The sequence below is a fragment of the Mugil cephalus genome, chromosome 15 (genome assembly GCF_022458985.1).
Source record: "Mugil cephalus isolate CIBA_MC_2020 chromosome 15, CIBA_Mcephalus_1.1, whole genome shotgun sequence".
Taxonomy (NCBI): Eukaryota; Metazoa; Chordata; class Actinopteri; order Mugiliformes; family Mugilidae; genus Mugil; species Mugil cephalus.
The window spans coordinates 14,324,555-14,346,007 of NC_061784.1; the positions used below are offsets into that span (position 1 = coordinate 14,324,555).

At 40.7% G+C, this 21,453-nt stretch overlaps 3 protein-coding genes across 3 annotated transcripts; all 3 read right to left on the minus strand.

Moving 5' to 3' along the window:
- Positions 1 to 349: 349 nt before the first annotated feature.
- LOC125021397 (protein-tyrosine sulfotransferase 1-like) lies at positions 350 to 10,055 on the minus strand. The gene is made up of 6 exons (XM_047607458.1): positions 9,833 to 10,055; positions 6,601 to 7,265; positions 5,364 to 5,522; positions 5,018 to 5,271; positions 2,345 to 2,546; positions 350 to 943 (listed from the first exon to the last, which is right to left on the minus strand). Exons 2-6 carry the CDS (start codon positions 7,006 to 7,008, stop codon positions 908 to 910), a joined length of 1,059 nt encoding a protein of 352 aa, XP_047463414.1. The 5' UTR covers positions 7,009 to 7,265; positions 9,833 to 10,055; the 3' UTR covers positions 350 to 907.
- Positions 10,056 to 13,000: 2,945 nt separating this feature from the next.
- On the minus strand, positions 13,001 to 16,370 carry LOC125020716 (calcitonin gene-related peptide-receptor component protein). The gene is made up of 6 exons (XM_047606177.1): positions 16,297 to 16,370; positions 15,648 to 15,684; positions 15,458 to 15,556; positions 15,266 to 15,360; positions 14,603 to 14,660; positions 13,001 to 14,226 (listed from the first exon to the last, which is right to left on the minus strand). The coding sequence occupies exons 1-6, from the start codon at positions 16,302 to 16,304 to the stop codon at positions 14,080 to 14,082; spliced, it is 444 nt and encodes a 147-aa protein (XP_047462133.1). The 5' UTR covers positions 16,305 to 16,370; the 3' UTR covers positions 13,001 to 14,079.
- A 517-nt stretch (positions 16,371 to 16,887) lies between these two features.
- LOC125021437 (serine protease FAM111A-like) lies at positions 16,888 to 21,275 on the minus strand. Its single transcript, XM_047607509.1, is given in 5 exon segments — positions 16,888 to 17,774; positions 17,777 to 19,475; positions 19,657 to 19,719; positions 19,953 to 20,030; positions 21,024 to 21,275. Coding segments are annotated over 4 exon segments (1,947 nt in total). The 5' UTR covers positions 19,998 to 20,030; positions 21,024 to 21,275; the 3' UTR covers positions 16,888 to 17,634.
- Between the last annotated feature and the right edge of the window lie 178 nt (positions 21,276 to 21,453).

Sequence of the window (21,453 nt, forward strand, 5' to 3'; positions counted from 1 at the left end):
ATAACAGTTTTTGGAAGTGTACATTTTGTCATTAATGACTTGAGGGTAGTAAAAACATTTCAGTTTTCTGTTGATTTCTTTTCTTTTTAATTTCAAACTTTGTGTAGTTACTTTGTTCCTAAAAAAAAAAAAAAAAATGTGCCGCATGCACTAACACAGCTAAAATGATGGCACATTATAACTTAATTTGACCTGACATTTATTCTAGTGTAGCAGGTCGTCCAGGTAGAAGTCAGTATTTTGTCTGGTGTTGTGTTGTTCTTTTTAACCACTGGGTGGCGCTGTGGCTCAGCTGACTGCCAAACAAGCAATAAACTGTTGAACACAACATGTACACTTAATTAAAAGGTGACATTTAGGTTTTTTTTTATTATTAATATCCGACAATATACAATTAAACAATTAAATCCTCTCAGCTTTCAAAGTGAATGAATGGTCAACACCAGAATAATTTATTACGAAAATAAACATACGTCTTCAAAAATATACAGTCGTTATGCTTCATGAATACTGACTGATCACGCGGTAATCGAAAGGACTCGCCTGAAGACACATTCACATTGTGATGAGGTCGGAACAACTCACAGACACGTTGAAATACTTTCAGGTACGGAGGCGGGTAAGTTTCCAAACGCAGCGTTTTCACTGCTGGTTCACTGCGGAGGAAAGGACGGAGCGCGAGACGGAGTGAGCTTCCCCGAGCGGGCCGCGAACTCCAAACCACTCAACGAGTCCCGTATTTTAAACACTCCACCAGCGCACAGACATGAACACCGCACAAAAAAGTCTCAAGGACAATTCAAAAATACACATTTAACAATAAAAAGTTTCCCGTGAGGTGCAGGTACTGCTGAGCTGGAAGTCCGTGGTTGAGGCGCGTCCGTGTCGTGGAACGGCACAGCCAGGTTTAACTGGGGTGAGGAGTTTCTGCTGCTTTCAAGTTCTGGGGAAAGAAAAGAGAAAAACACCGGTTAGTCATGAACGTATTATACCAAGCGTGAGGGAGAAGTTAGGATTGTGATGTTGAGTGACTGAAGCTTTTCGTCTCTTAAACCTTTAACACTGAGCTGAGTCGTATACGGGACACAGCAATGTTCAATGTCGTTGGAAAACTAATTTCTTCTGATTTCATTGATTAAAGCCAATATAGGTGTGGTGGAAATTGTCTGAAAGATATAGCATAAATAATAATAATAATAAATAATCACAGAAATAAGAAAAGGTCCCCTCTTATGACAAATGTCTCCTCTTCGTGTCTAAGACACTTGTGTCCAGTAAATCATCAAGAATGGGATAATAATAACCTGAACACAAACACCATCTTTGCAGTTGAAAATAACACAGTAAGAAGAACAAAATGCAAACTACTTTTTCTTTAGTAACTTCACTTCGCCATATGATTCAACCGACACAGCTGACACACAAAAAAATATATAAAAAATTCAAGCGAACCCAGCAACTTCTTGTTTCTTTAACTGTGTGCCAAAGTTGATGACTCAAGTACAATACAACTTTTGTGACAGAAACTTCTGAGTTTTTCAAAAGAGACCAAGATGGTGCATGAGCTTCAAAATGTCGATCAACACCATTCATTTTACTTTGGGTTTGTCCTAAATAGGTGTTTTTTTTTTTGTTGTTGTTGTTTTTTGCAAAAAGGCCGGAATGATAAGAGGACAAGTTTCTCAGTCACCCTGGTCATGGTAAATAAGTGAAACTTGAATGTTCATTTTAAAGAAAAACTCAGATTAGAAAGTAATAGAAGAGGCTGATTTGATCTTCACTTTTGTTGTGGCAGATAGTGTGCGTTTTCACTTCCTTGATTAAGTGATAATCTGCACTGCCGAAGCAAATATTGAATTTACTGATTATTTAAGAAGCAGTTTGATCAAAAATATATACGTGTCAACATGTGCGTGTACATATTTACATAGAGACGACAGGAAGTAATTATTAATAAATGATTTAAGGAAGGGTGTAGGAGTTAATAAGTTGTTTTTTTCCACTTCCACCCACTCTTTTTCCGAGTATGTAAATTAAATTACAAATAGAGTATTTAGTTTGTATTTTCCTTATTATTTGCTACAACTGTGTTTGCTTGTATATATAGTCTTATTTAATAAAAAAAAATTCATTAGTCGTTTATGCTCATCTTTTGAGTCATCAACCAAGTAAAGAAAGCAGAACACTGTTTTAAACTCAAATGTATCTGGCAACTTTTCATGTGTTAAATTTAAAATACTGGGAATTTTTTTTTTTTTTTTCGCAAAGAAAAACAAGCATTTCGATTTTTTCAAGCATCAAACAACTGAGAAAAACCCGGCGCTCCTCAGCTTGCTGGCCTCACCTGTGAGTAGTTCAGCGGCGACAGCATGGGCTCGGACTTTGCGTAGTCGGGGGGGTTGGCGTGAGGGTCGTAGCCCAGACGAGCCAGCATGGGGGCGATTTCCGCCATGTCGCTGATCACGTCGGGGGGAATGTGCCCCACCCACTTGGAGAGGGCTTCAGTGTTCACTGGCTTCATCACCTGGTCTGTCGAACGCTCAACTCTGCACACAAAAACAAACAAACACGAGCTCAGTTTGTGAGTGTGTGTGTTTGTGTTGTAACCAGAAAAAAAAAATGAACACTTAAGTAGCTGGTCTCTAAATTTATTTCAGATAGTTGTAGAAATTAGATTAAGTAAAAAAAAAAAAAGTATTAACGTTTTCTGTAAGAATTTAGGTGTAAAAATAAGAACCAAGACGAGTTAATTAATTGAGCTGTTTAAGACAAAAAGCTCTTTTTTAAGTTGAATTTAATTATGACACAATATAAATAATATAAGACTTTTCAAAATAAAGTTACAGTAAAAAAAAAGACTAAATCACTACAATAACAACAAACCAATGAGACAAATAAAAATAGTAATGTACTAGAAACGGTACGAGATAAAATCAGAGAAGGCTCAATAATAAACCGAAGTACACATATATTTTAGCTCGTTTCACATTTCAGAACCACACGTCGTCACATTTTGCGATAAGTTACATTTCCGAAGTGGTTATAAAACACTGTGACTAATATAGCACCGACCCTTGCATAACTAATCAGAGTAATGGTGCTAATTCTCTCCCAACGTGGCCTAATTCCTCCAAACACGCGCCAGGTTTGGGTTTAGCAGCGTGCAGGGGCAGATTCCCACCAAATCCAAAGCCCAGCGAAAAGAGACGTTCTGTTCAAATCACCACAAATGAAGTGGAGCAAATTAAAAAAAAAAAAAAAAAAAAAAATCCACTGGGGAAAGCTCCTAAGCTTTACTTGTCCTTGAAAGGTTTGGCTGCCTCAGATGAAAAACCGGTGGCTTAGCGCGCTCAAGTACGTGACGAGTGCTGTGTTCAAATCCGCCTCGAAAACCTGCGCGGCATTTTAATTCGGAGAGGAAAAACACGACCAACAAATAGAAGAGCTCTCAGACCAAATATCAGATGTCTGTTTTGACTTCTACCCGTTCACTGTTCAGTCTTTTCTGTGTGTTGTCTACGTTCACTGTCTAAGGTAGGTCTTTAAAATGAGGTACTGCAGGGAGGGGGCACAAAATCTTTGGTTGATTAGACATTTTTTTATATATTTTTTAACTTTTCGACCCACAAATTTAACTTTCTTTAAATACACATTAACACGAATCCAACATATTTTAGGAAAGGGATAAATGGAGGCACAGGGCTGCAGCTACCTTCATTTCTATGATCATTTAACTGCTTTAACCATCAATCCCAGGGTCTCTCTGTGCTCTGACCTCTCCTGTGCACAGGTCGGGTAAAAATAGACCATCTTTTAGATGGATCAATATGGTTTTAAATTTCCTGTGTCGACTCGTTTCACCCACATGCAGCGCTGTTATGTAACAGAAAAGAATAATACCAGCAAAAGATAAAAACACTGCCGACGTGCGCGCTTTAACAATACGTCGCGTACATTCGTACGGTCGCCGAGAAACTGCGAGTAGGCAACTTGTTATTCTGAGCTCACGGCGAGCGTGCGAGCTGAGAGAATCGTAACGGCCTTGTCGCAAGCCTGAGAAAGATAACACCTCTCGTCCTGAAATATAGCCGCTTCTCACGGCCACCGGGGCCGGACTTCACATGAGGGATGATCAGACGGACTCGGGCTCAGCAACGTGTACTGAACCCCCCCGATGAGCAGGAGCTGTCACAGCAGGACGCTTCAGAGGATGTTCTGCTATTTAAAACGATTTGTATCTGCTCTTTCATAATAAAGTCGATTCCAGAAAGCGGAAGCAGGTTCAAAATCAGAACGTTACCAGAGCTGTGAAGCAACTAGTTTTTATAAAGAAGCCGACAGTGAGTGGTGGAATAGACTGTGTTGACCATTTGCTGTAACCTTGAACATGGAGAAGAGAGTGTACTTGCCCTTCTCTCTTTTTTTTTATTGGTTGCTATTATATTTCTTATGTGTACAACACAGAATGTGCTCTGATTTTAAACAATAATATGTGTCTACACCCTCTCAGTGACTGGCGACTTCCCATTTGGCTCTTGGGAACGACTATAAATACATTTAGTTTCAACTCTGGTCGGACAAAACGTCTTTACCGTGGGGGTGTCCGCCGGCATCCCACATTTCTGATAATCATTTTCACAATTTATTTAAATTCACACTTTAAAGATATCATCAGAGTTGCGTTGCAGGTGAATGTTTCGCTTCCATGACGCACAGAGAGCATGAGGCCTATGTTTAAGGCCTTGTGGGTATCTCGTCAAACAGATAGTTTCAGTTCGGTGAGCTGAGGTTTTGAGATATCTACTCTGAAATCTCCAACGCTACCACAACAGAACCAAGTCGTCTTGTGTTTCTGAACACGAACATTTGAGAAAAGGAATTAATCCACCTTTGCAGAGAGCAGATTTGAAAGGCTTCATTGGTTAGAAACGATGGTGGAGATAAAACTGTCTGCGTGGTTAGCGGCTAGAGCTACAGAGCAACGTGCGCTCGCTATGCTCACTTTTCAAGCACTCACTTGGACAGAGAGACGCCGCCAGCCTTTCCAATCAGCTCCTCGTGGTGCAGCACAGACGGGTCCCACTGCAGCTCTAGGAAGTGAAGCAACTTCCTCATTTCCTCCTCCGGGGAGAGAACGAGCTGCTCGTAGCGGACCGGCAGACATCTGGCTTCCCCGGCCGCCTGGCACTGGGTGAACATGGTCTCCACTGCGCTGCTCCACTTGGTCAGACAGTCCCTGTAGCTGGTCAGGTCGAACCCAGAGATGGTCACCTGCGAAACGAAGCAAACGTGAGACGTGGAGAGGTCGTTTAGGTCGCGAGAAACCTGCGAGGGAGTTTGTCTGACGTGAAAACCGCACCCACCTTGCGTGAAATCATGGAGTGGACGGTGGCCCGTCCGTCTCGTAGCATGAGCACGAATTTGGCTTTAGGGAAGAGACGCGCCAGATAAGACAGGGACTTTAATGCGAACGGATCCTTGTTGCAGAGTCGAGGCGCAGGCTCCCCGTGGCCGACTATCACCTGAATCGCAGACAACAACAACAACAAAAAAGACCAATGTTTCAACGTGGAGCGATTAAACACAAACACCTTCCCTGCCAGAGACATTAATCTGCATTTTAACCAAAACGGAATAATTATTACAGGTCATTTCTGGGGATAAACAACATCCTGACAAACATCCTAAGGTAAACCCAGACTTTAACGTACTGGGTGTCTATTTGTAGAGAAAATAGAATAGAATAGATGGAATAGAAAAACAAATAACCGAAAAAAAAGTTTCCCAAGTTTCTGTAAATAACTGCATAAATCCGCTGTAAATGGAGGGTCTGGATAGAGAGATTTCTTTGAGTTGGTTGTATTAGCAGCTACATTTCCAAATAAGCATGTGTAGATGTAGATGTAGAAATAATTAATGTCCCAAACATGATTAGCAATTGTGTTTAAATTCTGCACCTCTGCTCAGGATCAGAACTAGTGGTAAAGATTCCAGCAGCTGGAAGAGTGTGATGTGACTTCTGCAAAGTAGTCATGAGACATCTAATGCTTTCCATTGGGATTTTAGCTTCCCTTTCCCATTTCTGGAAACTAAATGCTGACTTTTTTGAGATCTGGTACATTTAATTATCTTTGGACAAGTCCTGCCTAACGGTTTTCAGTCTAATCCGACCAAAGAATCTTCCCGCTGCACCTCCATGTACATATATCAGATCTGGATCCAACTATCAGTGCAATTTACAAATAAACATACTTTCTAAAATGTTAAAATATTCAATTAATAATCATTTTTGTGTCATCTCTGTGTTTTCCACAGGCAATTGCATTTTTTTGTTGAAATTTGTGTGTAAACGATCCTTTATATTCTCTAATAATTAAGGATGTCTAATAAAATTATTAGTTATTAGTCATAGAGATCAGCTGATTCATTTAGAAAATTCATTTATTGTTTGAGCAGTTTTTCAAGCAATGTAAATACTTGCTTGTAAATAATCCGGCTTCTCAAATCCATTTGGCAACCCAAATGTTAGTTTAGGGTTTTAAGACTGGTCCATAGTCGTGTATGCAAACACACCTCCCTAAAGACTGCACGACAACCCACCTCCAACAGGAACGCTCGCACAGCCGAGTCCAACACCTGGTCAGTGACGCCGGCCTCGTCCAGCCGTATCCTCTCCTTAACGGAGCGGCTCCAGGTGGCCCTCATGGCCAGGAGGCGGGGGATGACTCGAGTCTCTTCGCCGCAGCGCACAGAGTTATGGGCGTCCAGCATGACGCGCATCAGCGTGGTGCCGCTCCTGGGGAAGCCCCCGATGAAGATGATGGGAGTGTCCTCGGGGAAGTGTTCAGTCAGTGACAGGCTCTGGTTGCCCGAACCCAGGTTGAGCTCCATCCACCGGTAGCGGTGGCTTTTCGGAGGGCAGTCCACCCCGCTCATGCCCAAGTAGAGGAGGGAGGCGGAACAGAGGAGCACGCAGCCCATCAGTAGGGTTGATCTGTTGCTCCTCATGGTTGTTAGGTATATTTGGGATTTAGGAGGAAAGAAAATAATCACATCTGGAATCCGACGTGTAATTTTCGGTAAAGGTCAATTCGCCTGAGGATGAGCACAAGACGGATGACTGGAAGTGGTTCTGAGGTCGATATTCAGGTGTGAGCTGGGACGACTCCTCACTCCGTTGCAGCTCCTAAACCTTGTTGTCGGCGAGCAGGATCCGGGCCTGCAGCGCTCCATAGCCAACCGCACGTTTCAACCATGGTTCCTACCTAAAACACAAGAAGGACATGAGCTTAGACACCTCAGCAAGAGCTGCACTGGGATCAGTTTGTCAGGAATCCACATCTTCCTTTTAAATTTCCAATAAAAAACACTGATACAGCAAGCACGGTGTGATTGCGACCGTTGTTTTGCCAAGAACACTTTCACACACTTCCAAAGGGGCTGAAATGCATCCAGTTTGTGTTCACAAAGCGTCCACTTTGCATTTTTTTTTCCTCTGTGGAGCCGCTGAGTGTTAAACCATATCAAAGTTCACTGCGGCACGCATCTCAGACGCTCTCTCGGGCAGTGTATCCGAAGCCACTAATTACTGCTCCCTCGTGTGTTTTTATTTGCACCGACGGTTCCTGCCACAATGAAATGTAAAACTATTTATTATAGCTCAGATTACTATTGACCAAGTGACACATCTTGCAACTTCCCCATTTACTTTGCACACGAGCAGTTGCGCCAACATAATCCTGGTCTAATTCCTCTTCTTAGCACACAAAATGCATATGCTTGTAAAAAAAAAAAAAATCTGATTCAGTACTGATTATGCTGCAGTATTTATTTTGAAAGCCACACTGAAGCCCTGAAATTGGAGCTTAACTTCTTGCAAAAGCAAATTTGAAAGAGACCTCCCTTTCTCAGATTCTGTGGTCTGTCTTGTTCAGACTGGATGGGGAGGGAAACCAACATCTGGATGCCACGTTGGGAACGCTACCCTCCCTGGACTGGAGAAACCTCCCTGAATACTCTCTCCGACGATCAGTCAAAAGGAAAAACAGCTGGAAGCAAGGATGTCAGGGTCTGGCACGGACCCTTGGGTCCTGCCTTAAGCCAAGTTAAGTTCATAAGCTTTACATGGGACGCTAATGCATTTTCATGCAGAGATTAAGCCACTTGGAGAGTGGCAAGAATTAGGGCAGCACAAGATGAGCCTTGGCGCTTTTTTCTTAACTGATCTATGGAGTTGGATCAACCAAATTATATAAATGCATATTTTCTCACTTAGGGCTGCAACTAGCTTTACTTCTATGATTATTTTACTTATTCACTATCAATCAATACAGTCTTCAAATCTCTTGTTTGTCTGACCAACAGCATAAAACCAAAAATCTGGAGGTCACGTCCCACAAGGAAAAGAAAAGTTGCAAATTCTGCAACTTAAAGATGGAAACAATGGATATTTGGCATTTTATTGTTGGCTAAATCGATTAAATTACAGATTACGGGTAGGTATTGGTAAGGACTTCACGATACGATACGTATCACGATACTTCTGTCATGATACGATACATTATTATGATATTGCGATATTCTACATAGTTCACTAATAAATTTTTAAATGCAGCTTAAAATACAAATTGTATATATGTACATGAGATGACAGTGATAAATCATTGGACAAAGTGAGTCAAAAAACAATATTAGTCCAATTTAACTTGTGAAAATAGATCAAAGATTAGCTGTGGGTACGTTCTCTGGAAAAAAACAAACATGTCTATAATGAGCGGAAATCATAGTCTGTCTATGGGTGATAGTTGAGGTGGCTGGTAAGACAGAGAGCAGCACTTTGACGTTTGTGAGCCAAAGGTTGTCGGGAAACCAGTGTCACCTCCTTCTTACTATTCTCAGGAGAAAATACCAACTTCCTGCCAAAGGTAGTCTGACAGGATGAACACCTCCTACACTTTCCCTGAAGGCAGGCAGCTACCAGTGAAAACGAATGTCTTCTAACACAGCAGCCCTGAACTAAACCTTAGCTTCATGGAGGTTTGCAGAAATAGTGTGGAGACAGCCTCAGAAAGAGGCTGTGGTTTGTAGCACCGCTGTGTTGCACCGACATATTTTTTTTTTCTCTATATTACTTTAACAATCCAATTCTCCAAACCAAACCACATCCTATTAAAAAATGATCATATATTGAAAAACAACCTTTCTGACGCTGCTTCAACGTGGGCTGAACATGTGAACAATCATGAAAAGGGATCTAGTGCAGGACTGTGTATGAGGAACGCTTCATTTCCACCAATCTAGTGCGTTTTTTTTTTCTTCTTCTTTCCTGGGCGCTCCACACTGAACCTCTTTGTGTGTGTACATTTAAATTGTGTGCATTTTTTTATACGAGCCACGGGCTAGCCTCACTCCGTGGATTTCTGCACCGTAATCATTTCTTCCCCCCGTGTAATACCTCTTTTTTTTTTCTTCTTGTCACGCGCGTAACTGTGAGATATGCTGCAACGTTTCCACTCACACGGGTGAAAATCGTGCACAAATTACACGGTCCCGTATTAACAACCAGGTCAAGCTTCCCACCGGTGTGTGTGTGTAAATGTGATTATACTGCACGAGCCCGGGAGTCACGAACATCTGGACTGGTAATCGTCTGCAAATAAATAAACAATAAACACAAAATTGCGCCAGGTGAATGACCTGGTAGCGGCGATACACCACAGCCACCCACCCAGCTCACTGCGCTATCTGCCCGGCTCTACCCTGACACAAACAGGCTCTTTTTTTATCTGCAGGTAGGTAGCCAGCGTTTTTCTTAAAAATGGAGTTCACTCACCAGGGTCCGTGAAACTGACGAAAACCGAAGAGCACACACACACACACGTGAAACCTCGGTCCGAACACGCGCGCACGTAGCTGGTTTTTATTTTTATTCTCTCGTCTCCGTGCGGCTCATTGAGTCGCGTCCACAGCCCATCCGCCACATTTAGTATTTTTTAAGAGCACGCAATTACACAACGTATCTCCGCCGTAACTTCTCACCGTGAAGCGAGAGAGAGAGAGAGAGAGCGCGAGACAGAGAGACGCTGGCCGCTGATTGGTCGACAGCCGCTCTGAATTCTAGAACGCGTCTGTTTCGGCGATTCCTATTGGTTGTTTTCTTAAAGGGCAATTCCGCCGCAGTGGCAACATTTTTTTTTTTTTTTTCCACTGAAGGCTAAAATGACTTTATCTCATCGATTGGTCTGCTCCGAGTAAAAGCCCCACAGGGGAAATTTAATCACACTGAAGTGCGGAGGTTGAGGCCGCCTCATTTAATTTACCCATCTTTTCATTAGTAACAGCTTTTGGTTGCTCTTCCAGGGTTACATGGATCTTCGTGATAGTTTGAGGCCTACGCGGATGAATAAATGTGACTACGTTTAGCTTCAGGTTACTTTATTTGTACCCGTAGGTAGGTTTGTTTTTGCACTCAGGTGATGACATCCTTTTACACTGACACAAAAAAACGTGTGTGTACATGTGTTGAAAGTACACAGGCTGCAACAATACGTAGATTGAAAAAAAAAAAAAAGGTTAACAAAATACATAATAAAATAAATGATAAAAGAACAGTGGTGGTAAAAGAGGTTTAAACCCCAACCTATACCTCCATAAAAAACTTAATGAGTTTATTTTAGAATATAAATAGATAAAAATGCGCAATATACTTCTACAGCTTGTTCAACTGTGTGACAGCAACAAGGACAAAGCTGTTTTACACCCTAAAGGCCTCTGTCCTCCAAATTTGATGGCTAGTTGGATAGTTAGTCGTCATTCACGTATGGTCCAAGACGTGAAATGGTGACATTGTCGTCGGCTGCCAAGGCTCACCGATGCGGGTGGGGTGTGGAGGTCGGCGTGGGTCGATGCCACAGACGAGTTGCTGTAGCTCAAATTACTGAAAAAGTTTATGGTAGTTGTGATGGAGAGGTGTCAGGGCTACGTAGGCCCAGACCAGTCGGAGGTGGCCCCTGTCAACCACTGGAAGCTCCTACAGTGAACAGATGAGCACAGAGCAAAGGACGAAGGTGGAGTAGTCTGACAGCTAGGGAACATATGTCCCTACTGTAGGATGATGATGATGATGATTATTATTATTATTATTATTATTATTATTATTATTATTATTAATAGTAATAATAATAATAATAATAACCTAATTATTCATTAATTATTATCAATATTATGCAACAACCGTCATGTGGTTGTATGTATCAAAATAACATCCACATACACTCACTGGCCACTTTATTACACCTTCCTACTAAAAGGTTGGACCCCCTTTTGCCTTCAGAATCGCTTTAATTCTTCTTTTCATACTTTCAACAAGGTGTTTGAAACATTCCTCAGAGATTTTTGTCCGTATTGACATGATGGCATCACACAGTTGCTGCAGATTTGTCGGCTGCACATCTATGATGCCAATCTCCCGTTCCACCACATCCAAAAGGTGATGTGTCTGGTGACTGTGGAGGCCATTGGAGAACAGTGAACTCACTGTCATGTTTAAGAAACCAGTTTGAGATGATATGAGCTTTGTGACATGGTGCATTATCCTGCTGGAAGTAGCTGTCAGAAGATGGTACACTGTGGTCATAAAGGGATGGACATGGTCAGCAACAATACTCAGGTAGACTGTAGTATTTAAACCATGCTCAGTTTGTCCTAAGAGCCCAAAGTGTGCCAAGAAAATATCCCCTACACCATCACACCAGCACCAGCCTGAACCGTTGATACAAGGCATGATGGATCCATGCTTTCATGTTTTTTATGCCAAATTCAGACCCTGACATCTAAATGTCGCAGCTGAAATCAAGACTTTTCAGACAAGGCAATGTTTTTCCAATCGTCCAGTGTTGGTGAGTCTGTGTGAACTGTAGTGTCGGTTTCCTTTTCTTAGCTGACAGGAGTGGCACCCGGTGTGGTCTCCTGCTGCTGTAGCCCATCTTCTTCAAGGTTAGAGGTGTTGTGCGTTCAGAGACGGTATTCTGCATTCCTTGGTTGTAACCAGTGGTTATTTGAGTTACTGTTGCCTTTCTATCATCTCCAACCAGTCTGCCCATTCTCCTCTGACCTCTCACATCAACAAGGCATTGTTGTCTACACAACTGCCACTCACTGGATATTTTCTCTTTCGGACCATTCTCTGTAAACCCTAGAGATGGTTGTGTGTGAAAGTCCCAATAGATCATCAGTTTCTGAAATACTCAGACCAGCCTGTCTGGCACCAACAATCATACCACGTTCCAAGTCACTTAAATCCCCTTTCTTCCCTACTGTGATGCTCAATTTGAACTTCAGCAAGTTGTCTTGATCACCTCTACATGACTTAATGCATTGAATTGCAGCCATGTGACTGGCTGATTAGCCATTGCAAGCAATTGAACAGGTGTACCTAATAAAGTGGCAAGTGAGTGTAAATGTCAGGACCAAGGATTCCCAGAAGAAAATTATATTTCGTCAATATCATCAACTTCTCCAGTTGTATTTGTAATAGAGGATTTTACAAAGCACTCCCAATAACAATAGATTCTGACACTGAGAGGCTTGTAGCTCAGAGTCTGCCTGAGACTGTTGAGAGCCATCTTGGTTTCAGTGTAATCAGTAACCAGCCACAACGAACTGAATCTGGAGGCAAATGTGCTTCACCCGAGTCTCCTCCCCTCTGGTGCCAGAGAGGCATTCGTTTTAAAAATGTGCTTACTCAATGGCACCTCGAGCTAAATGAAGACAAGTAGGAAGACATTTCATAATAACAAGGCGTATAGCACACTGCAGGATTACAAAACTATAGTGTTTCACTATGTTGTGTCACAGCTCCACATCTCCTTTCTTCCCTTCCCTTTCCCTCTCAAAGGTTATTGCAGTAACACTGATAACAGTATATAACTATACAACATGTTTGAAGGTTATTAAGCGGCCTGGTGCATGTCTATGTGGCAGATAGACAGACATTCTTCTGTACAGTAAAATGTTTTATAATCTCTGCAATCAGATTGGACTCCAAGTATTCAAAAACACATCACAGACGTATTCACGAAGTACTAATCATGACTGTGTCCACATTCGCTTTGCTTCCCGTCTTGGCAAAGCATTCAGTAAGCACAGGAAACCGACGTGATACATAAACAGGAAACTTTAAACTGAAAGGTAGATGACACTAACCAGCATATCCTTCCTCTGTTATGACTCAATGGAACAGAGACATGATCCATAGCCTGGGTTTATGTCCTGTGTAAAATCTAAGAAGTAATATTTACAATTGATTGTCGTTTACAGTAAATACAGTAAACAGTGTGTGTTGGTCACTAGAGAGGCTTTCCTACTTTAAAGATGCATTCACTGACCAACTGTGAAGTTTTACATATCTAATTTATGATCTGTGCTTCACAGTTGGTCACACATGTGAAGTCTGACGATATATTTTATGGTTCCTGTGTAGCACATATACATTCAGAGAACAGCCTTGAGGCTGTTTCTGAAAGCAGATGTTGTGGCGCTCACTTCCCTACCGGCTAACCACTTAATTCAAAATAAGTGACAGAAAGCTGCACACACAGTTCATATGTTGCTTTGTTTCTCCTTACACAGCCTTTCAGCCTGTAAATTCATTAAGAATCGGTGCTCACCTCTTGCTCCCTACCGTGGCCATACACAGCCACTCTAAGGATAATCCACGACCTTCAGTCTGTTCAGCACCAAGGCCAGTTTAATTACATGAACTATGGAAGTTATAAAGCAGTAAACATCCTCATTTCTAGAGAAACCGATAATAACATTAACTCAGAAACCGAAACTATTAATAGGAGATGTGTCTCCCTAAACGTCAGACGTAAAAACAAATTCACCCGTGACTTCCTGTCCAACACCCTCCATTTACGAGCTACTTGTGCAGACATCAGCGGAAGTGAATCCTTTCATTTCAAAGTCATATCGTTGGTGTGTTCAAACTGTGACGCAGGTAAAAGTAGCCGGTGCAGTTCTGCTATAGTTTTATGTCCAGTTATCCGCGTGTGGGTCGGTTCTTTCCCGGTCACCGTGTCATGACTGTTCACCGACTTCCTCCATCTCTGCATCTGCTGGGGCCGCGTTTTCTTGCTCCGGGTCACCGGGAAGGATGTCTGCGACGGTCTGGATGAGCTCCTCAATCTGCTCCTCTGATAATCGCTCTTCGCTCTCTTCGACCATCTGAACACCGAAAAGAGAAGAAGGCTCCGTGTATTAATAGTGCAACACAATCCTAATCCTGGAAGTATTTAAATGTTTCAACACAAATCTGATGTGCTGTAAATCTGCTGCAGATACACGTGGCTCTATAATATACTTCTCATCTCCTCTTGAGTGCAGTGGACATTAGGTAACAAATATCAGGCTCTGACAGCATTGAGAATGAATGTAAGAAGGATACGTCTGTCAGACTTTTTGATGGTAAAACAACAATATGAAATCAGGCAACTTATCATTGAAGTGAGTCATGGTACATAGAACCATCAGGGAAATGTACAGTGTGACTAAATAAAAAATATAATAAAAGCAAGTGATTAACACAATAAAAAAGACTCACGAGCTGCATTTCCACTGCAGTCTGTGGCCGGTGGTTCAGGAGCTGAAGTTTTTCTGCCCTGTGTAGGGGGAAAGTGATTAATTAAATTAATTAAAAGATGCTTTGCACCCAGTGCTCTATATGCACGGATCAGGCATAACATTATGACCACATTCCTAATATTGTGTAGCTCCAAAACAGTTGTGACTCATCAGAGAATGGACATGGGTCTTCTGAGCGTGTCTTGTGGTGTCTGGTAACAGGATGCTGTTAGTGGGGGCATTTGAGGGGAGGGTCTTCCGTGCGTCATCCCGCAGATATTTGATCAGTTTGGCATCTAGTGAATTTGAAGGCTTTGTGTTGTTTTCCATGTTTTTTTTTTAGTTGTTCCTAAACCATGTGTGTGTCTGTGTCAGGCTGCATCCTGCCGGGCATGGCTGCTGCCATCAAGGAGTGTCATTGCTATGAGGTGGGGGGGCCTGGTCTGGTCTAGGTGGGGGCTACATGTCTAAGTAACATCCTTCACGAAGGCCAGGTCTAAAAGTTTCCAAGCAGAACGTTGGATTGTGAGAAGATGGGTCAATGTGATTTAATTCACCCATCAGTAGTTTTAATGTTGTGGCTGATCGGTGCAAATTCAAAATGATAACATGAAGCATAAAGTCTGTGGCGGATCTTACTGACTTTGTGAGTTTGTGAGGCATCATGGTGGTGAGGAACTCTTTGACGATCTCTGGACTCTGCCTGCTGCACGGCATCTTCGACAGGTACTTCAGCGTCTGCACGTAAACGCAGATGAAACGATAAACGCGACACAGCAGACAAGTGGTTTAGGACGTTAAAGTCTGAGAGGAGAGGGAGAGGACGTGTGCCGACCTCGTACATGATGGTGTTGAGGTTCTGCTGCCCTGCGCTGTGTTTGCTCTTCCCGCTGTCCTTCCTCTGTTCCTTCAGGTCGGTCAGGAGTTTGAATACCTGAGAAATACACGGATAAACAAATCCGTCAATCGTCTGATAAAGTCGGCAATTTTTAAAAAATATGCAACTTTAAATAGTGATAGCTTACCTCATAGTTACTAAGCATAGCAGCATTGGCATTTTTTCTGAGAAGAAGAGAAGTGTTTGTTAGTTTCCTCCAATGCAGATGTGGTAAAAAGTCGTACAGGATGGATCGTGCACTTTTAAGTCAGCAAGAGTTTATGATGACAACCAAATTTAATAAGTAGTTATTATGTAGATGAGTTCACAGGGTCAAAAAATAAAAAAAGACTGGTCGCACAGAAAATGTTTGTGTATATATTTAGAAGAGAAAATTTTTCGATTTATTTAACACAATTAAGTGTTGTTTTCTTTTTAACATTTTTATTTGTGTCAATTACTAACACAAAGACACGAACACACATTGGCTCGGTGTTGTATGACCAGATATCGATTAAACGAACAGAGAAACGTATCCAGAGCTTTGTTGTTACTGTCATGTTGTTTTCTAAACACTGCTGTGTAGTTTTTCTATTAGAAAGACATTAAAATGTGCCGATAACCACTCGTGTCATTACACTGTCTAATTAACGAATTAACCGGAAATTAAACAATGTGAGCGTTTGATATTCATTCAAAATCTTTGGTTACAGATTAAAACCAATACATTGCTACCGATTAACAACCTCGTTGTTTAAAATCTGAATTAATAAACAAAAACTATTTAAAATGCTTACACTTCCATGGTGCCAGGCAAGCTGGTCCGTTGTAAAATTGGTCCGTGTAGAAATTGTACATCGGATAAAACGTTCCGCCGACAATACTAAATGGATAGATATTACGTTCAGGTTAGGTAGGAATAAATAGCTGGGTTATGGTCAGACCCTATGAATTAGTGCTGATTACGTTTATGGATAAGGTTAAAGTAAAAGGGAACCGCATATAAGTAGAAACAGACATCACTTCACCTTTTAAGCATTTAACACCAACTATTAGGCTGGATTCAGTGTGACAAAGTTTGGTTTGTGATGCCCTCTCCTGTTCAGGCTGCCAATAAGTTTCAAAAATGTTATCGGAGACTTGAAGTAGCCACCAGTGAAGACAAGAGAACAACACTGTGGGATATAATTAAAAAATTAATTAAAGCACAAAATGACTTAATTTGATGTTAAATCTGACCGAGCGAAGAAAAAGACAAATCTCTTCCACAAGATTGTGGGTGAGGGTGGGACTAAAACATTAAATGTAAATTAAAATGGGTAGATTAATCTATTATACACCAGCAATCATACAGAAATCATAATAATAACAATGAACAATTCCTCACATCAGTGGTTCCAGTGATCCATTTATTTCAAGATATCCAAGGCCTTGGGGGAAATGCATAGTAATTTTGCTTTCTAAGAAAACATTTTGTCCCTACATTGCACTGGGTCATACAAATAACCAAAAATGCTTCATTTAATTAAGGTATATAAGTATTCATGAAGTACAGTAGAGAAAATAAACATCACAACATAAGAAATATTTAGTTATACATTTAAATTTTGAACAATGAAGTTTATGAATAACAAACAATTATCAATAAAAAATCAACTGAAAAATATTTTTATGATTGATTGATTTTATCATTGATTTAACATTATGAACCGTTTGACAATCTATACATTGCAATGTATAACCAGAGATGATGATGTTATGAAAATTAACCATGAGAAATATTTAGTTATATGTTTCAATTTTGACAGTTTGAACAATAAAGAATATGAATAACAAACAATTATCAATCAAAAATCAATAGGAAATATTTTTATGATTTTACATTCAATGTTATGAATATTTTGAAAGTCTATACATGGCAATGTATAATCAGATATAATTATTTATATGAAAAGTAACTAGATATGATGCAAAACATGCAAAATACATTGTGTGCTCTCACATCTGTGTCTAGACAAACAAGCATTAAAATGAAATAAAGAAAATGTTTCAGTTTAGCATCATAGTTCCTCAGAAAGATTATGATACCAAACTATCTTTTGACACAAATCAGCGTTGTTATTATCTGTGTGCGCTCAGTCAATGTCCATTGGAACAGGTTCTTCTTTCTGAGTGAAGAGTTGAATGAATGTCCTCAAACTCTGGTCACCTGTGCTCACTGCATTCTTTAAATTTGTGAGCGTTTCCCTGTCTAACAGTTTCCGCAAGTGGTCACAATGTTTGTTGGTTGAGCAAAGGGGCAATTGACAAATTCCTCCAGCACATCAAACCTCTTTCTCTCAAACATCTGGACAATGAAGCGTGCGACAATGATAACCAAAGGATGACCAAACTCTATGACACTCTGGGTTGCACCAGTTCCGCTTTTGTAGGAATAGCCCCCAGAATGCATTGCAATGACATTGCAGTACTTGTCAAACACAGGAGAACCAGAGGAACCAAAATAAAAACAAGACTCGTACATTACAGTCTGCTGGAGTCGTTGAACAGATTCCGCCACGTCCTCAAAGAAGCGATTAGTAATCAACTGAATGTGCTCCTGATTTTCCCCGTTATGCCTCTTAACAACCTCATTGCGGTTCTCAGGTGGAATGATGAAACATGGATCTATTTTTTTCACCCCACCATCTGGATGCCCAATGATGCAAATTCCACCAGTTTGGGGAACAGGTCCAGCTCGTGTTAATAAACCAACGGGCAACTTCTGATCAGCACAGAGCTTTAACAGAGCCCAGTCACGCCCTGGCTCATCAACGCAAAATTCAAAGCCGACAACTTCTTCCACTTCTGCCTGACCTCCCGCCGTCTGCTCCAGACTTTCATAAGAGAAATGGACGGTTAGCTTTTCATATAACTGCCTCTTATGGTCATCACAAATGTTTTTGATAACGTGTCCATTAGTGAGGACATAATTGCCAAAGAGGAGAAATCCACTTCCGGCTGAACTCCCATTTATTCTCACATGACAAACAGAGCTACTAAGTTCCATGAGCTTCTTCATTGTTTGCACTTCGTTGCATATCTGAGCATTTTGTCCAAACTCCACGCGGAAGAGGTTCTGGCTACGAGAAAGCTTTGCAGCGGCAGCCTTGTTTTTCAACAGACGATTAACGTGTGAAGATAAATGAGTCTGCAACTTTCCTGAAGAAGGTATTTCATGTGCTGGTGCCACTTCACCAGGAAGCATTGGTTTCCCTTTCAGTGTGACACCATTCTCTGACTTGATTGTGGCAGACTGCTCTGAGGAGTCCTGGTTTCCACCATAATCAGATCTCTCAGGTTCACTTTTCAACACATACTCCTCTTCAAGGCTGCTGGGCGGACTCTCTAGTACAATTGACCTATTGAGGAGTATGATCTTGAAAGTTTTATCATGAAGATCATCAACCAGATTGGACATCTCTGTGTTTACCTCAGTACTCAGGTTAGACAGCCCACAGTTTTTATTAAATATGATATTCAGAAAGCGACCATCTCTCTTAAGAGCTTGCTTTACTTTTTCCCCTTTGAATGCATAAACAGTGACTTCTTGAATTATTGTTCTTAGTGCTGGATTTCTTATGATCCTCACTACATTTTTATCTCCCCTTGCCAACACATGAAACATCACAAGCTCAGAAGCCGGTCCTGTCCTGGGGGAGCTATGAGCCGGTTTTGCAGACTTGCCGTCAGCTTTCACATACTTGACAGTCAGACGTTTATCTTTAATTAAACTGCAAGGAAAGTGTGAACTTATAGCTCTCCCATCCCTGACTACAACAAGCTCTTTAGTTTTGTTTTTCTCTGCCAGGCCTCTAAACTGTGAACTTTGCTTCAGCAAGTCCCCAACAGTTTGTGCTTTATTGCAGGTGATAGTCGTTGGTTTCTTGTCGTTCCCGCACCATTGGACGGTGTGGGTTGGATGAGGCGTTGGTTTCTAGAAACACAGAAAAACAGATCAAGTACCATTGAATTAAATGTTATACAAATACCTTGTTTAAACTGTCCAATATGCATCACTAAATATATTGGTACCACAAAAAGGCGTAACAGAAAACAGCATCAGCTCTGACTTATAAATGTTATTACCACAAAAAAAAACAACAACTACAACAAACCTTGGCAGCAGGCTGTGAATTTGGGCTTGAATTCCTTCCCTCGGTCAGATTTTCTGCTGTGTTCTTGAGGTAACAGACACAAATGTTATTAACAGCAACGTACTACATCTGGACTTCAGACGTATATTTATTGTTTTCTATTCTTGCCTTAATAAATAACAGGGAGCTTGGTGAAATTCTCTAAGCATATATAATACAATAGTAGTCTCATAAATAAGGATGTTGTGGCACAAATATTTGTTTGAAAAAGCCTGTATTAACCTGTACATTTTATTACAGGAGAAAATTACCTGTACCTCGGCATTTGCGTTGTCAGCCGGTCCATCGTTGCTGGCCACCATGTTGCTGTTGTTTCCAGACGAATTTTAAAAATGCTAAAAATTTAAAAGGGAAATAAAAAAAGGCACAAGAAATGTTGTGTTATCATATATGCACAGGGATTATTGCTATTCATTTTGCAGCAACGTGACCACCACCCTAAGACGTTCATCACAGATGATTCAGTTCATGTAAATATGAGTGGCCTTTGTTTTACAATAGCTTGGACAGTTTTAGAAACGTAGCAAATGAAAAATGTTTTGTTACACATAAGATAACACCTGGGGAAACCCGTCTTCTTATGCAATATTTCAATATTAAAAAAAAAACATTCCACTCTGATTTTAAACAGTGTAGACTCTTATTATCGTTATCTGTACTGTTTCTATATTTATCACGCTTGTTTTAACAGTTACCAGAACTTTCCTTTAACAACACGATGTTGTTGTGCATGAGAAAAAACTGATCAGAACAGATGTTTGTCACATGTCTAAATGATTTTAACACGTTTTAAAATAAATGATAATTGCCATGATTCTCTATCAGATATCTATAACTCAGTCATCCAATGCAGTCACAGCTCAAATCAGATAAATAACATTACGTCATAATAATAAAAAGTCCCTGTCACGTGACAGAAACAAGCGTTAAACCGGACAAAACCGGTTCACCAGAGGGTCTAATCTGCAGCATGAATTTTCAAAATGGAATAATTACATAGGAGACTGCAATTCTTTAGAGAAAGTAATTCAGTGTTAAAGGGTAGTTTATTGCATGCAAACATTCTCCTAATTCGCTTGTTCTTCTTTGCACTAAAGCAACTGGACACAATCTTGAGTTGTCATTATCTACAGACTTTTATGCAACAAGTCGTATGTGGCCAACAAGCCAACAAGTGTGGTAAACTCTCTTCTTGTACATTGGATCGATGTTTAAAAAAAAAAAAAAAAAGAACAAAGGAACAAACTGTTTTCTGTTACACGGATGTTAGTCATAGTGTTTCAACTTCTGTCTATATATTATAAAGTATTTTTTAAGGTCAAACCTACCAGAAGGTTGTATCTGTGTGAGTCTCTTGTGATCGTGGACTGTGTTGTCTTCGAAGACTTCTAATTTTGCATTTAGCGCCAAAAGAAGGTGTCCGCCTTTTCTGGTTTCAGGTTTCATTGGCAAACTGCACCATTATCAAATGTCGCCACCTACTGCACTGGGGTTTGTGACGTGATGAGTTATGAGTTTTATTCTCTAATCGATTAATAAAATAAATAAAAACATTCGGAAGATAATTGATTATTTTTTTTCTATATTTCCAAGAATCAGTTTTTATTTGGGCTATTTATTCGTTCATTTCTTTCTCTCTGTTTAAAAAAAAATATGTATGTCTATTCCACATTCTATTTCAGTTTAAGTATATGATAATATATACATGTACACAATAATTTTGTTTCCGGACACATTCCTCTCTTTATTCCTCGAAAT